This window comes from Meles meles, chromosome 8 (genome assembly GCF_922984935.1).
Source record: "Meles meles chromosome 8, mMelMel3.1 paternal haplotype, whole genome shotgun sequence".
Classification (NCBI taxonomy): Eukaryota; Metazoa; Chordata; class Mammalia; order Carnivora; family Mustelidae; genus Meles; species Meles meles.
The window spans coordinates 64,649,704-64,664,609 of NC_060073.1; the positions used below are offsets into that span (position 1 = coordinate 64,649,704).

The 14,906-nt window shown below is 36.3% G+C and overlaps 1 protein-coding gene across 2 annotated transcripts in view; it reads right to left on the minus strand.

Annotated features, from left to right (window-relative positions):
* The window catches only part of RSF1 (remodeling and spacing factor 1), a 159,369-nt gene that overhangs the window by 46,843 nt on the left and 97,620 nt on the right, over nt 1–14,906 (minus strand). For both annotated transcript variants that reach the window (XM_046017677.1, XM_046017676.1), the window contains exon 5: nt 11,823–11,977. In XM_046017677.1, the coding sequence (XP_045873633.1) occupies nt 11,823–11,977 (155 nt within the window). The remainder of the gene's footprint in view (nt 1–11,822; nt 11,978–14,906) is intronic.

Here is a 14,906-nt window from a genome sequence, read left to right on the forward strand (position 1 = left end):
TCTGTGGCAATCTGGAAGGCATACACAGTGAACAAATAACAGATTAATAAATTATTAGAAGGCAAATAGGAACTAGGACCTTGCAGCTATTTTGCAAGCCCTACACATGCCTCTTCCCAAGAATTCCCTCTCCCTACCAAGAAAAACAATTAACCTGACTGTTATGTTAAGCACGTCCTTATTTTAGTTTTACCTGTGTATTATTTTCCTTTTTCTGTCCCTTTAATTTTCTGTTGTCCCCTCCATCCTTTACTTTTCTTGCAATTATTTGTTCAAGTCACTGAATCATTTGTTCTATAATTTCTGGATGATGCTGACTGCACTCCGAAGCTCCTCTGCCCTTTTTGTCCCTTGAAGCGTCGCTTTGATCTATAGCCTTCATCAGATTCCAGTTCAATTTTTGTAGCAAAACTACTTCAGTGATGGTGTATTCTTTATCAAAAGACATTAATGTCTGATTTATTTCCCTCTTTTTGTAATGTTAACAGATACTGATGCTCTCTATCTAAAACCTTTATCAGGAACTGCAGAACAGTGATATTCCCATTCTATCATTCCTTCATCAGTGACTTGCTGGAATAAATTCCATAAACTTTATGAATTCACTATTTTGTTATACAGTGGTACAGTTCATACAGAAAAGGAAGGATAAGTAGTTTCCTTCTTTTCATTTATTTAAAAATGTTCAAAACAATAATTTGATCATCACTGGAAATCTCCAAAGGTAACCAATTTTTCTTTTAGTATCATAATGAAATCATGGATTTAAGGCATATTCATTAGTATTCATTAGGATCTCTAAATTGGCTCTCGAGTCTTTTTTTTTTTTTTTTTTTTTTTTTTTAGTAGGCTCCATGCCTTCTGTAGAGCCCAATGTGGGGCTTGAACTCATGACCCTGAAATCAAGACCTGGCTGAGATCAATGTCTTAGTTTGGATGCTTAACGGACTGAGCCACCTAGTTGTCCCGGCCCTTGAGTCTTTTTGACATGACTTGATAACATCCATACTACTGGGAATGACAAAATGTTTCTTGACTCATTCCCATTATGCCCCTGAATTGGTGGGAAACTTTTTCACAAATACAGTCTAGGTGTTAAGGCTGATCACTACTGTTGGGTTGGACACTGTTTCTAAGTTTTTTTAGTGGACAGAACTAGGAAATACACGTATATATTTTTTAATAAAAATAACTCATAAATTCATAATGCTATTTCAGTGTTTTCTCAATCTCTTTTATCTTACATCTTATAATCTACCCCCTACTCTGAGAATCTTGGTTTTAAAGCACAACATGGGTGATATAATTAAAATATTACTTTTTCTTTCTCATGTTAGATACAAAACATTCTCAGAAAAACAGTATTGACACCATCATTAAATTGATTTAATAAAAAGTTAAGAGTTATTTGTGTGTACTCTTCCCATTCTTTCTCCATCTGTCCTACTATAGCTCCACTGTCAAAACACATATCCATTAAAGACTGACTACACATTATCTCATTATCTGCCACTTAGATGCAGCTACATGTAACCACAAATTTAATGCTCACCCAACATTCTTTTTAAAATCTTATTTTGAGGGGCACCTGGGTGGCTCAGTGGGTTAAGCCTCTGCCTTTGGCTTAGGTCACGATCCCAGGGTCCCGAGATCGAGCCCCACATTGGGCTCTCTGGTCAGCAGGGAGCCTGCTTCCTCCTCTCTCTCTGCCTGCCTCTCTACCTACTTGTGATCTCTGTCAAATAAATAAATAAAATCTTTAAAAAAGAGATGCTGTGCATTACATCAGAGAATATAGGATATGTCGATGCCTAATCATTTAGTTAAGGCACTGTTGGCTCTGGTTTTTACCATTTTTCTCCTTGTAACAAGTAGGTGTCTTCAGGAGCTACACTGAAATTATGCTAATATTCTGTTTCTCCATAAACTGCACCTTGTCTGCAACAATTATTACTGTAGAGTTTCCCTCATGGTGATTCTGTATTTCCTTCATTCCTAACCCATTTGTCTGCAGAGAAGGCTGCCCCTTCATCTCTATTTACTTATTTACACAATTATGTACTTATGTAAGTAGAACTCATGGGCATTTGTTTAAATCTATGGTTTAAGTCTATCATTATATAAATTTGTAGCTAAAACAGTTTCTGCTTTCACTACTGAGAGCTACTTCTTATTGGCACCTGTACACTACTGACATGCCCCAATTTTTTTTGAGCACGTCCTTAGACTCCGGCATTCTATGATGTCTCAGGCTCATCTTGTATTCTCCCTGCCCGTCTCCAGAATCAATCTAAGGAGTGCTGGCTTCTTTTATTGGAGAATGGTATTTTGGAATAAAAATCTAGAGACTAAGAGTGCACATTACTACCAGGGTATAGTCGTTCTTAAGATTCCTCTCATAAACAGAATTAGGAAACATATATGAATTAGTAACCAAAAAAAGAATATGTTTGTATGTATTCTGACAGCATCCACCACTGAGATTATGTTAGTCATTCTGGCTATCTGAAGCTCATTCACTTGAAGATTTCTAAAACTGACCACAGATATTGGTAAGTTTATCGCAGTCTTTATTTGAAAGCCAGTTTGGCTGGACATAGAATCCCTGGGTCACATATCTGTTGCCTTACATACGTTATGGCATTTTATTCTATCATAAAGCATTGTTTTCAAATAGAGTGCTGGCAGTCCAATTTTCTTTCTGCTATAAGTCACATGGTCTTTTTGCCTGGATAACTGAAGCCTTTCTTCTTCAAATCCCAATAAATATGTCTTGATGTTCGTTGTTCTGCGTTGATTTTCCAAGGTACATAGTACCTTTTCAATACGCAGTCTAACAACTTTGTTTCAGGAGGTTTTGCTAAGCACAGACTTTAGTATTTTTGTCTGTTCCCTTGCTTTGGTTTTGGTTTTCTTTTTTGTGGAGACTTGTTGGATTTTCTTTCCCATCTTCAAATCCTTCTGTTTCTGTCAAATCTTTATCTCTTTCCTCATTTCTTTTTTATTAAAAAAAAAAAAATACACAGCTTTCCATTTCCCATTTGGCAAAGGCACTAATCCTTGAGTTTGTTCACTCTGATGTTTCTCCTGGATTTGTGAAAAATCTAGACTCTTCTGAGTTCTACCACCTATGAATTATAGTTTTCACGTTTTGTGGGAATGTCTTTAGGATAAGTGTTTATTCTTATAATCCTGTGGGATTTACTTTGATCCTTTTTAGTTGCTTATTTTTCTGTCAAATAGATAATTTTTCTAATTTCATAGCTCTAGAGTTCCCTACTTGTTATTTTTTGTGAGATATTCAAATTTAAAGTGATTTACTTAATGAGATGAATGAACTCTATTCCTTTCTCATACTTTTATTTGGAGCTTCTTTTTTGCATGCCTATACTGTCCCTGTCCTACTTAATTTGGATTCTGTTCCGAGCAGTTTGGACAAAACTCAGTGTGGAGTTTATTCTGGAAGGGAGGTCTGGCTGGAGAAGTCTGAGAATTCCCAAGGACCATAGCACCCCAGAGTCCCTTTAAGACCTTAGTTTCCAATACTGTCTACAGTTTTTAATTTTTGCTGTTAATATGTTCCTTTAATGAAAAAACTTGTAGAGACTCAAAAATAATACCACTGCCATTTTCCAAAAACTGTGAATGATAACTTCAATTTTTCCTTCTAATTCAAGTCACAACAATCTTAATCAGAACAGCAATAGTTAATCTAATCATAAGATTTCTTTGGCTTTTCTCCTTCCTTCCCACCTTCCCTTCCTCCTTCCCTCTCCAGTAAGCACAAATGATTCACATAAGAAGCAACACGGTCTGGGGGCACCTGGGTGGCTCAGTCATTAGGTGTCTGCCTTCAGCTCAGGTCATGATCCCAGGGTCCTGGGATTGAGGCCTGCGTCAGGCTCCTGGCTCAGTGGGACACCTGCTTCTCCCTCTCCCACTCCCCCTGCTTGCGTTCCCTCTCTTGCTGTGTGTCTCTCTCAAATAATAAAAATCTTAAAAAAAATAAAAGAAAAGAAGAAAAAGCAACATGGTCTGTGCTCTATTGTTCCTGACATAAAAATAAAAGAGATGCAAACTTCAATGCATTTTGTCCTTCACCTGACAATTTAAGGCAGACCTAACATAAAGAAGGAATGATGGTGATGATAAAAAATAATATATTTTCTTTTGTTTTTATAAAGGAAACTAAGATATTGTAACAAGGTGACAATAACACTTCTATTTATTTGCTCTCTCTATACTTTTCTGCAGTGAAACACTATTTAACATGGTAATATAAAAGTGGATGATTTTGGGGGCGCCTGGGTGGCTCAGTGGGTTGAGCTTCTGCCTTCAGCTCGGGTCATGATCTTGAGGTCCTGGGATAGAGCCCTGGGTCAGGCTCTCTGCTCAGCGGGAAGCCTGCTTCCCTCTCTCTCTTTGCATGCCTACTTTTGATCTCTGTCAAATAAATAAGTAAATCTTTTAAAAAAAAGGTGGATTATTTTGTGCCAAGTACAAGGACATTTTAAAACCCATCCATGGGACACCTGGGTGGCTCAGTTGGTTAAGTGACTGCCTTTGGCTCAGGTCTTGATCCTGTATCCCAGGATCGAGTCCTGGCATTGGGCTCCCTGCTCAGCAGAGAGTCTGCTTCTCCCTCTGACCACCCCCCACAACTTCATGTTCTCACTCTCTCATTCTCTTTCTTTCTCAAATAAAATATTTAAAAATAAATAAATAAATAATAAAATCCATCCATAAGTCTCTAGATTAAACACCCATACCATATCAAAACATTTCTTTGTAGCTGTAACAATTAGTACCCACCCTTTCTATGGAAGGGGTTACAAACTCTAATGGCCACAGGAGCCAGGCAAGAAAACATAAATGAGGGTAAGAAAAATATAAAGCTAGAAATATAATTAAATTGTTTTTATTGAACACAATATAAATTATGTGTAATGCTGGTGATTATGTTTTGAATCTTAAAAAGCTACTAAAGTTTTATTATTTTATTTCTTATTTTATTATTTTATTTCTTAATTCATTATTCCTTTGATTTGGAATCAGAAACTGGATCACTGTTTCCGGGACCAGGGACTGGTCATTACGACAGTGTTGGATCCAGTACACAGTCAGCACTGTTACACGCAACACAAAATCTGGCATTGAGTCATTTAATATGGAGTTTACTACTATATATTTTATGCCAGTAAACAGCTGCTGATGAGCATGAAGTATTAGCAAACACTGATAGAATTTTGTATACAGGGAATCTACTTTCAGGATTTTTACTAATTTTTGTAATTGAATGCCATCATTATTTAGTTTTTAGTACTGTACTAGTGAACTTAGTTTATATTACTTTAGAAAGGCAAAATGAACAATATTAATTTTCCTTCTTAAGTTTGAAGTCAGAGAATCTATTTCACAATTCAGGCCATCATATCCATTTCTGGATACCAACTACAGTAGGAAGTGGGCCAGATTATTCTATATCTACTACATTTCCTATTGAATCAAGTTCATAAGATTGAGTGAATCAACTAATAAAATTATAATATCCAAAGTGTTCCAATTTTATTGCCAACTTGAGTCTTTGAGAAAATATTAGTTGAGTCTAGTTGATAAGGCTAGATTTTCTTTTTTACCTAAATGATATTAAAAATATACCCCTGCCCTCCCCCACCCCCAGCCAAGGCTTCCTAATACCACATCATGGCTAAGCCATCTATGGGCCGCAGGAGTCCCAAGACAGCATTTTTAAAGATAAAAGAACAAAACTTCATTGTGTCATTATATGGGTGTTTTTTGTGTGTAAAAAAGTTAAAAATGAAACCTCACAGTCATGTCAATTAACCTTTGAACAGGACAACTCTTAGAGAATGACTCATAGGTCAATCAATTTTTTGCGTTATGAATGAACCAATACAGTATTTTTTATACTATGAGGCTTGATGATCTGCAGTGACCATGAGGAGTCTTCTTTAGTTCAGCTAAACGTTCAGATTCACAAGACTACTATAGATCACACTGCATGAATCTACCAAGATGGATGTAAGACAGCTTGCCAATAGGAGTAGGAGCTTACAACCTGGTATAGGCTTTGCCACCGTCTATATAGCAATTCATATGGGCATCTAGGAGCTATCTTCTCCCAGCTGACAACTTCAGGAGCAAGTATATAGGATTCACATTGCGTAGGTGTGGGAACTGCTTTGTCTTTAAATGCCTCATGTTCTGTGGCGCCTGGGTGGCTCAGTTAAGCATCTGCCTTCGGCTCAGGCCATGATCCCCAGATCCTGGGATCGAGTCCTGCATCAGGCTCCCTGCTCAGCAGAGAGCCTGCTTCTTCCTCACCCTCTGCTGCTCCCCCTGCTTGTGCTCTGTCAAATAAATAAATACAATCTTAAAAAAAAAAAAAAAAAAAAAGATATGTCTCTATAAAATGTCATCATCTCAAATTTAAGCTTTGTGTTAGATATGATCACAATAGCAAGGAGGATCACGTCTAGGTAACTTTTTCTAAGTATGACCTATTTAGATTTTTTTTAAAAGATTTTATTTTTAAGTAATTGCTACCCCCAACATGGGGTCAAATCTACAATTCCGAGATCAAATCACATGCTCCACCAACTGAGCCAGCGCAGTGCCCCTACATTTGTATTTTTAAATTTTCCCTCAATACACAAAAAAGCCATCTCCTAAAGTTGGGGCTCATTAAGGAACCATATCCAAATTTGCTCTTGTCATTTGAAAAGATTAATCAACGCTACAAATAAATCACTATGGGTAATATTATGATCTATGCTTTCATCAGCTACAATACAGAATGTAACAAATGACTTAAATTCTTGTCCTTCTGTTCATAGTAATCTATTCACTATGAGCAAGTGTATTTGCATTTGCACTTACATATATAAATGCTCAGTCTAGTGGAGACACATTTTTTGCTGGACCCAAACTCAACGTTGAAAAATATAGTTTTGTTTCACATGTAATTTTTTTTTCTTAAAAATCTGTAACTGCTCATCAACCATTGAGTAATATAAGGAATTGCTCAATCACTATATTGTATACTTGAAACTAATATAACACTGTATGTCTAAGTACAATGGAATTAAAAGAAAAGATACACAGATATCTATATCTATCTATATACACAGATACATGTAATGAACCATACAATACAAGATTTTTCTGTACTATGAGGCTTGATGATCTGCAGTGCCCACGAGGAGTCTTCTTTAGTTCAGCTAAGCATTCAGAAATAAATCTTAGCATTAAGAAACAAATCTTAAAACTGCTGTTCTCCCCTTGTCCCTCCTAATTCCTCCATTAGGTATCTTTTCCCTTACCCATCATATTACTACAGTACTGTTTCATACACTACATGTATGGACTGTATTATTACCCCGTTAAACTCATATTAAAGCCTCCTTCCCCAATGTGACTGTATTTGGAGATGGGGTCTTAGTGAGATAATTATTGTTAAATGATATAAAAAAGGTAGAGCCACCATCAATAGGGCTAGTGCCCTTTTAGAAAAGGAAAGATACCAGATCACTCTCTCACTACACATACAAATAGAGGCCACGTGAGGCAGAGAGAAGGAAGCCATTTGTAAGCCAGCCTAAAGAAAGCCTTCACCAGAACTTGAGTCTGCTGGCACTCCATCTGGGACTTCTAGTCTTCAAAACTGGGGGAAAATAAATCTCCTTTGTTAAAGTCACCAAGCTCGATATCTTGTTATGGCAGACAGGGCAGAGTAAGATAATAGATTAAGTTGCATTATTTTGCCATGTTGAATTTAGACTTTATATCAGAAATCACATTAGTAACGGCCACAAGAGAATCATCTGTAGCTTACTTAACCTTTTGTAACCATAGGAATATTCTTCACTGCTGCCAACAAGTCACCTTCCTATTTTTCTTTCTCTTGTTTTTTCAATATGTGACAGATACATGAATATAATAATTTTTTAACTTTAACTATATCATAAGAAAAACAAAATGTAAGTACTAGGCTAAGCAACTGAGACTAAGCCCAATTTCAGGGGACACAGAGAGGACTAAAGTAAACTGGAGAATGCAAATTCTAAGAAGAGTCAAACATTACTCAGGTACAGCTCACTACTGATAGGCAAAAACAAACCTCCATTGTTATCAGCTCTTCTAATTTCCAATTTTAAATGTTCACAGCAAGTTCAAATTAAAACAAAACAAAACACAACCACACACATGTGGAAACATGTTCTCATAAAAATCTGTACGTAAATGTTCACGGTGGCATTATTCATAATAGCCAAAAAGTGGAAACAACTCAAATGTCCATCAACTCATGAGTGAATTAACAAAATGTGGTATATCTATATAAGGAAATATTATTCAGTCATAGGGGTAGGTAAAAAGTGGCAAGTGACTGCTTAATTATTACAGGGTTTCTTCATGGGGTGATCGAAATCTTCTATAATTAGATGGTGGTGATGGCTGCACAACATTGTGAATATAAAAAAAAAAAACAACACTGAATGGTATACTTTAAAAGGCTGACTTTCACCCTTTCAACTTAATTAAAAACAAAACAAAACAAAAAACAAAGCAGCACTGTATAATCAAAAAAAAAAAAAAAGAAGTTTTTAGGCCAAATCAGGTTTGTAAGCTGCCTAGCTACAATTTCTATTCTCTATTAAAGATTCTCAAGTGGTAGTCTTTACCCATTCTGCATATAGACAGAAATGTATGACACAAAAGCTAACAAAAAGAAAGTCTTTTTCCAATTAGCAGAAAGAAACCAAAGGTTAGGATTTCCCTCAACTTTGTTTTCCTCATACTTCTTTTTTAGTGCTCTGGTGCCTTCCAAATTAGAATACAGTATCTAACATGGAGTGAAAATATACATTAAACTTTATGGTGTCCTAGAAGAATAGTAACTTCTGGTAGCATACCACCAAACAAGATATCCTGGGTCTTAAAGAGATAGAGAAGGGCTTACGTTATACCTAACACTGGCTTTGAAATCTATCATCTATCACAGTTTGAGAAGAACAAGTCAGCAAGTATTTGAGAGCTTCAAGCTTGGTAGTATGACTGACCCTAATAATATAAGTAGGAAAAAAAATAGTATTTCATTAAGTGCTAGCAGAACTTAGGAAAAAGATCAAAATTCTGAGATTCCAGATGGTCCTGAATGACTAGAATTCCAGAGTGCAAGAAAAGTATCTCAGAGAGATAAAAGCATGGTAAGGACACAGAAGGAATGCCCAAGACACAAGGAGAAAATGCATCTAGATAACCCAGAACCAGTGATGATGTAAAAAACTAGAGGGAGATAACACTAGCAACATTATTCGAGGCCAGACTGTGAGATTCTGAATGCCAGTTTAAGAAATTCAGACTTTTTCAAAGACAATTTCAATTACCTTTGAAATAAAAAACCAATTGAATTACTCAGTTGGTGAATGTTTTAAGACATATGATGCCATCTTTGGATCTTTTTTTTGCTTATTTTTATAAGTAATTAATTTCTTCTTGGCACTTATACAAAAAAAATAATAATTTTACTAAGGTTGGAAACAAAGCATAGCAATTCAACAAACAAAGAAATATCTATTTTAGCTCCAAGAATGAGAGTAGCTGTTTTATTCTTTCCGCAGTTCCTGTTTGTTTTTTTCCTTCCTGATGTCTAATTTCCAAATATCCCTGCTTTCCTTCCCCTCCCTGCCCAAAGGCAATGTTTGTTTATGTCTGAAAGTAATAAAAATGACAAGCCAGAATCCCATTTCTTTGGTCTTGCTTGGCAAAGAACACAATAACTACATCTAAGAGGATGGAATAAGACAGGGGGCTTTAGGGGCTGAATAAAAATGTCAACTCCCACAAACTATGTGTTTCTGTAGCATCTAAAGTACCAAACCCCAGAGAAAGACCAAAGACTGCCCAGGTGTGAACACTGGGTATGCCACTAACAGGCTGCATGACCCTGGGAAAGTCACTCAAATCTCTCCTTGACACCCTTTGCTCATTTGGAAAACAACAACAACAACAACAACAACAACAACAAAACCACCACAAAAAAACCCACAAAAAACCCGAAATACTACCTACCTATCATACCTAACACAGTGGTTGTGAAGATTCTATGACTTAACACACATAAAGCACTGAGCACAGTACTTGGCACAAGGTCAATGGTATGTGTCAGCTATTTTATCCACTTTAGCGTAAGCTTCACAAAAGCAAGGATTTGTCTTTCCTTATTGAAGTCTCACGTCTAAAATGGTGCTTAACACATAGCAGGTGTATAGTAAGTACTTCCTAAATGAGTAAGCAACATTTTTCTATTAGAGTAAGAGAAAGAGAAGAGACACTATTTAAAAGAGAAAGGAGAAAACCAAAGAAGGTTAAATGTCTTGCTCCTCTTTCTGTGCTACTTTTTAAACAGATTTCCTCCCCCACATCCTCTCTGTTAACTGTGTTTAGTGTTAAAATATCAGTATTCACTAAGGAATATTTTCAGGAACAGCTATCTGAAAGACTCTGCTGTATTTAAATAAATACAAGGTTAGGAGGAAACTGCCTTTGTAACCTTGCTATACAAAGTGTGATTCTCTGACCAGAAGCCTCAGCATCACCTAGGTCCTTGGTAACTAAAATGGCAAATCATCAACTTCACACAAGACCAATGTACTCAGTGTCTGCACTGTAAAAAGATCACCAGATAAACAGCATACATTAAAGTTTGAGAAGTACAGCCCTAGATCACTCTAGTTGAAGAGTACAGGTGATAAAAGACCAGGGTTCAAATCTAGACTCTGACCATTTATTATATATAGGACCCAGGGCAAGTTTTATAAACTTCCCAATTACCTCATCTATAAAATTGAAACTGTAATAACAGCAGTTCCCTCAAGGAGATGCTATGATGACTGAAAATGCATGTATAGCATTTGGTGGACTGCAAAGTAACACAGCTAGGGGGAATGTAAAATGGCCCAGCAGCTGTAAAAAGTGGTATGGCAGATCTGCAAGCTACCATATGATCCAGCAATTCCACTTCTAGGTATATACCCAAAAGAAGTGAAAGCAGTGACTCAAACAGCTATTTGTACACCCATGTTCCTACCAGCAATATTCACAACAGCCAAAAGGTAGAAGAAAGCCAACTGTCCACAGACAGATGAATAAACAAATGTGATAAACAAATACAGCGGAATATTATTCAGCCTATCATTATGCTCAGTGAAATTAGCCAGTCAAATATTCTATGAACAAATATTCTATGATTTCTTGGACAGAACATCCCAAGAGTTAGGTAAATTCACAGAGATGGAAAGCAGAATAGTGGATGCCAGGGGCTGGGGAGTGCAGGGGTAAATGGGGAGTCAGTATTTAACTGGCAGAGTTTCAGATGGGGAAGATGACTCCGGAGACAGACGGTGGTGACAGATGCCCAACAATGTGAATGCACTTAATGCCATGGAATTGTATACTTAAAAATGGTTAAAATGATAAATTTTATGTTATGCATATTTTACTACAATAATAAAAGAGTTCAATAAAGTATCTTTGCATTCTTAAAATTAGCAAAAAATACGTTGTGATGATCTGAACGCTTTTTATTTAAATTTTATAAATGTACAATATAAAAGAGGAAACGTACTCAATGGCCTTTTGCTTCTTATTTTCATTAAAGAAAAGAAAAATCAATCTCCCTCTACAGGAAGACTTCCAATTTTTCAAACTGAAAGAATTTTAATTAATATAGTTGGAAATAGAAGTGGAAGAAGAGAGAAGAAACTACAAAACAAAGCAAAACAAAACACACAAAAAAAAACCTTGTTTAGGTGCTTCTTCCTCCTTTTTAGTCTCCTCATCCTCTAAGCTGGGACTTTCCCGGGAAGAGTTGTCCTGTTGGCTAGAGTTTTTCAGTAGCACAGGATCAATCTGTGCTTTCAGGAGGGCAAGAGTCTCAGCCAATTCGTTTCGATTTCTAAATAAGGGAAAAAAACAAAACAGCATAAAAATCTTAATCCTGTCCTAAAGAGCTTTCAGAATAATACCTATTAGAAATTAGAATCTTAAAAAGAAGAACACATTTAAGAACATCCAAAACACTGGTACACCTCATCTTAATTAACCTTGAATCTAACATTAGGAAAGAAAGCACATGAAAATAAATTATTTTCCAAAACGGAAGAAACATATACCCTACGGATTAAAATGACAATGTGAATTTCTTTGGCTGAAAAGAACAGCAGGAACAAAATTAAACAAAAATCAAAGTTAGACAATTTTTAAAAGTCCTATGCAATCTCTAAAGAGTACAAAAGCAATGTAAAATTTCCTTGAAGAAGCACTTTTTAAAACAAAATGGATCACATTCTTGATTCGTTTGTGAATAAGAACTCTGTTCTACCTAGATAAAGAATAACATTTGATACTGTTATAAAATTATGATCCAGGTCTGAGTAATTATAGCAAAGTCAGCTCTTACAACACAGCTAAAAAACCTAAGAATTCGGGAAACTGAATGTTGTTCTGTCAGTTACAGTGTAGAACTACAGGATGAGAATTCAATTTGAACCAAAAATGCAAGAAAATCCCAAATAAATCAGATTTAACCTATTAATTTTCTATCTTTAATACCCAGACCAGAGTTGTGTTAAATGGCTGATTTAAATGCCATCTATAAACAAGAAACCTCACTTGGATATTTCTCCTTCTCAGATAAGCAATGTGTAACAGTGAAGAGAAAAAGGAAACCTTGGACTAAAAGTTGGAAAAGTCGGTTCTAGATCTGCCACTGAGTTACTTAATCAATACCATGAGCTTCTATGTTGTCAAAACACTGTGTATGCACCTCTAATCCTATGTAGTTCCCATTCAGATGAAATTACTTCTGTTCTTGTCTGTCATGCCACACGTGTTCTCTATCCTCCTGTCCCCTGCAACCTCTACCCCAGCTCAACTCTGGTGATGATAGCAGGGACAGTGCCTTATGAAGCAGGATCTTAAGTCAAGAAATATTTAATGAATAAAAAGAATTCCTCTTTTAACCTAGATGGCTAAGTGCTCCTGTACAAGTCCTGTAACTTCACTAGGCTTCAGCTTCCTTATCTATAGAATAAAAGACAGGATTCACTCGAATGTTATTAAAATGGCCTCCTAGGGAAAATAATTGCCACTGACGGACAATTTTTCAGTAATTAAAATGACAACCGGGGCACATGGGTGGCTCAGTGGGTTAAATCCTCTGCCTTCGGCTCAGGTCATGATCCCAGGGTCCTGGGATCGAGCTCCGCATCGTGCTCTCTGCTCTGCGGAGAGCCTGCTTCCTCTTCTCTCTCTGCCTGCCTCTCTGCCTACTTGTGATCTCTGTCAAATAAATAAAATCTTAAAAAAAAATGACAACCATTTTGTCATTATGTATGGGAATGAGCACATAGGTTTATACATGTTATTAATATTGTATATGAGAATGCACTCATAGGTTACACATATTATAAATAAAATGAAGTTTTAGAATTTTAATTATCTAATAGTAAGAGGTCAGATTAAGACTGGATGCTTTTTCAGAATCCTCTCTGGCACTGCCTCTACTTCACAAAAAATTACCTTAAAACTTAGAGACATGAAAAAAATTTATTTGGGGGACACCTGGAGGGCTCAGTTGTTTATGCACCTGTCTGCCTTCAGCTCAGATAGAGTCCCCCATCGGCTCCTTGCTCAGCGGGGAGCCTGTTTCTCCCTCTGCCAGCCACTCCCCCTAATTCTGCTCTCTCTCTCTCTGACAGATAAATAAATACAATCTTTAAAAAAAAAAATTGTTTTTGGCCAAGTTCCTATTTCCTAACTTCATTACACCAACCTGCTTCTAACCTAAGGCTCTATCCACTTAATGTTATTACTGTGCTTAGTACACTAAGAATTCCATATGTAAAAAGTGTCTCAAGCTTCTTGTTATTTTTTGAAGTCATGCTGGAACTGAATTTAAGTTGTTCACTATACCTATTTTAAAAAGCTTCCAAGCATTAGAAGAGAACCAATCCATGTCAATTACTAGACTACAAAACAACCGAATTAAGCAGAAAAATTTACTGGAGAACTCCCTAAAAAGCTTTAACCTGACTACTGTGTTAAAATGCAAGCTTCACGTAGTCATAATTATATGAAAACAGGAAACTACCCATCTTTGGAATTCTATTTTGATCTAAAGATGAGATTTAATATGCAAAATATATTTTTTTAAATCCCAAATTTGAACTAGTCAGAGGGGATTTTTATAAATAAACATATATTCAAATTATACCCAAAACTCTTACCACTTTCTATAGAAACTCTTAAAATAGACTATGGACGTTAACAATTCAGTGTTCTGCTCTCTCTCCTTCCATTGCTGGCTCTGTTTGCTCTAAAACATTCCTTCACTCAGGTATACTAGATATATCCCTCCAAAATACCATTCTCTCTCTCTCTCTCTCTCTCTCAGGATGTAAGGTGTTTGCACTTCTGCTCTTAGCCTGGAATGTGTTCCACATGGCTATCCCAACTATTCTTTCTAAGACAAGCACAGAAGGAGTAAACAACTGTTGTATATCCCTACAAGGCAATACTATTTAGTGATAAAAAAGAACAAAGTACTGATTTAACTACATAAATGAACCTTGAGAGGATTATGCTCTCCAAAAGAAGCTAGACACAATGGCCACATATTGTATGATTCTGTTTATGAAATGTCTGGAATAGCAAATTATAGAAACAGAAAGCAGACTGGCATATGCCACCGGCTGGGTAAAGGGAAAATGGTGATTAAAACTGCTAATGTGCAGGGTATGCAATACAGGATTTCTTTATGGGGTGAGGAAAATGTCCTGGAATTTGATAGCAGTGGTGGCTGCACAACTTTGTGAATATACTAA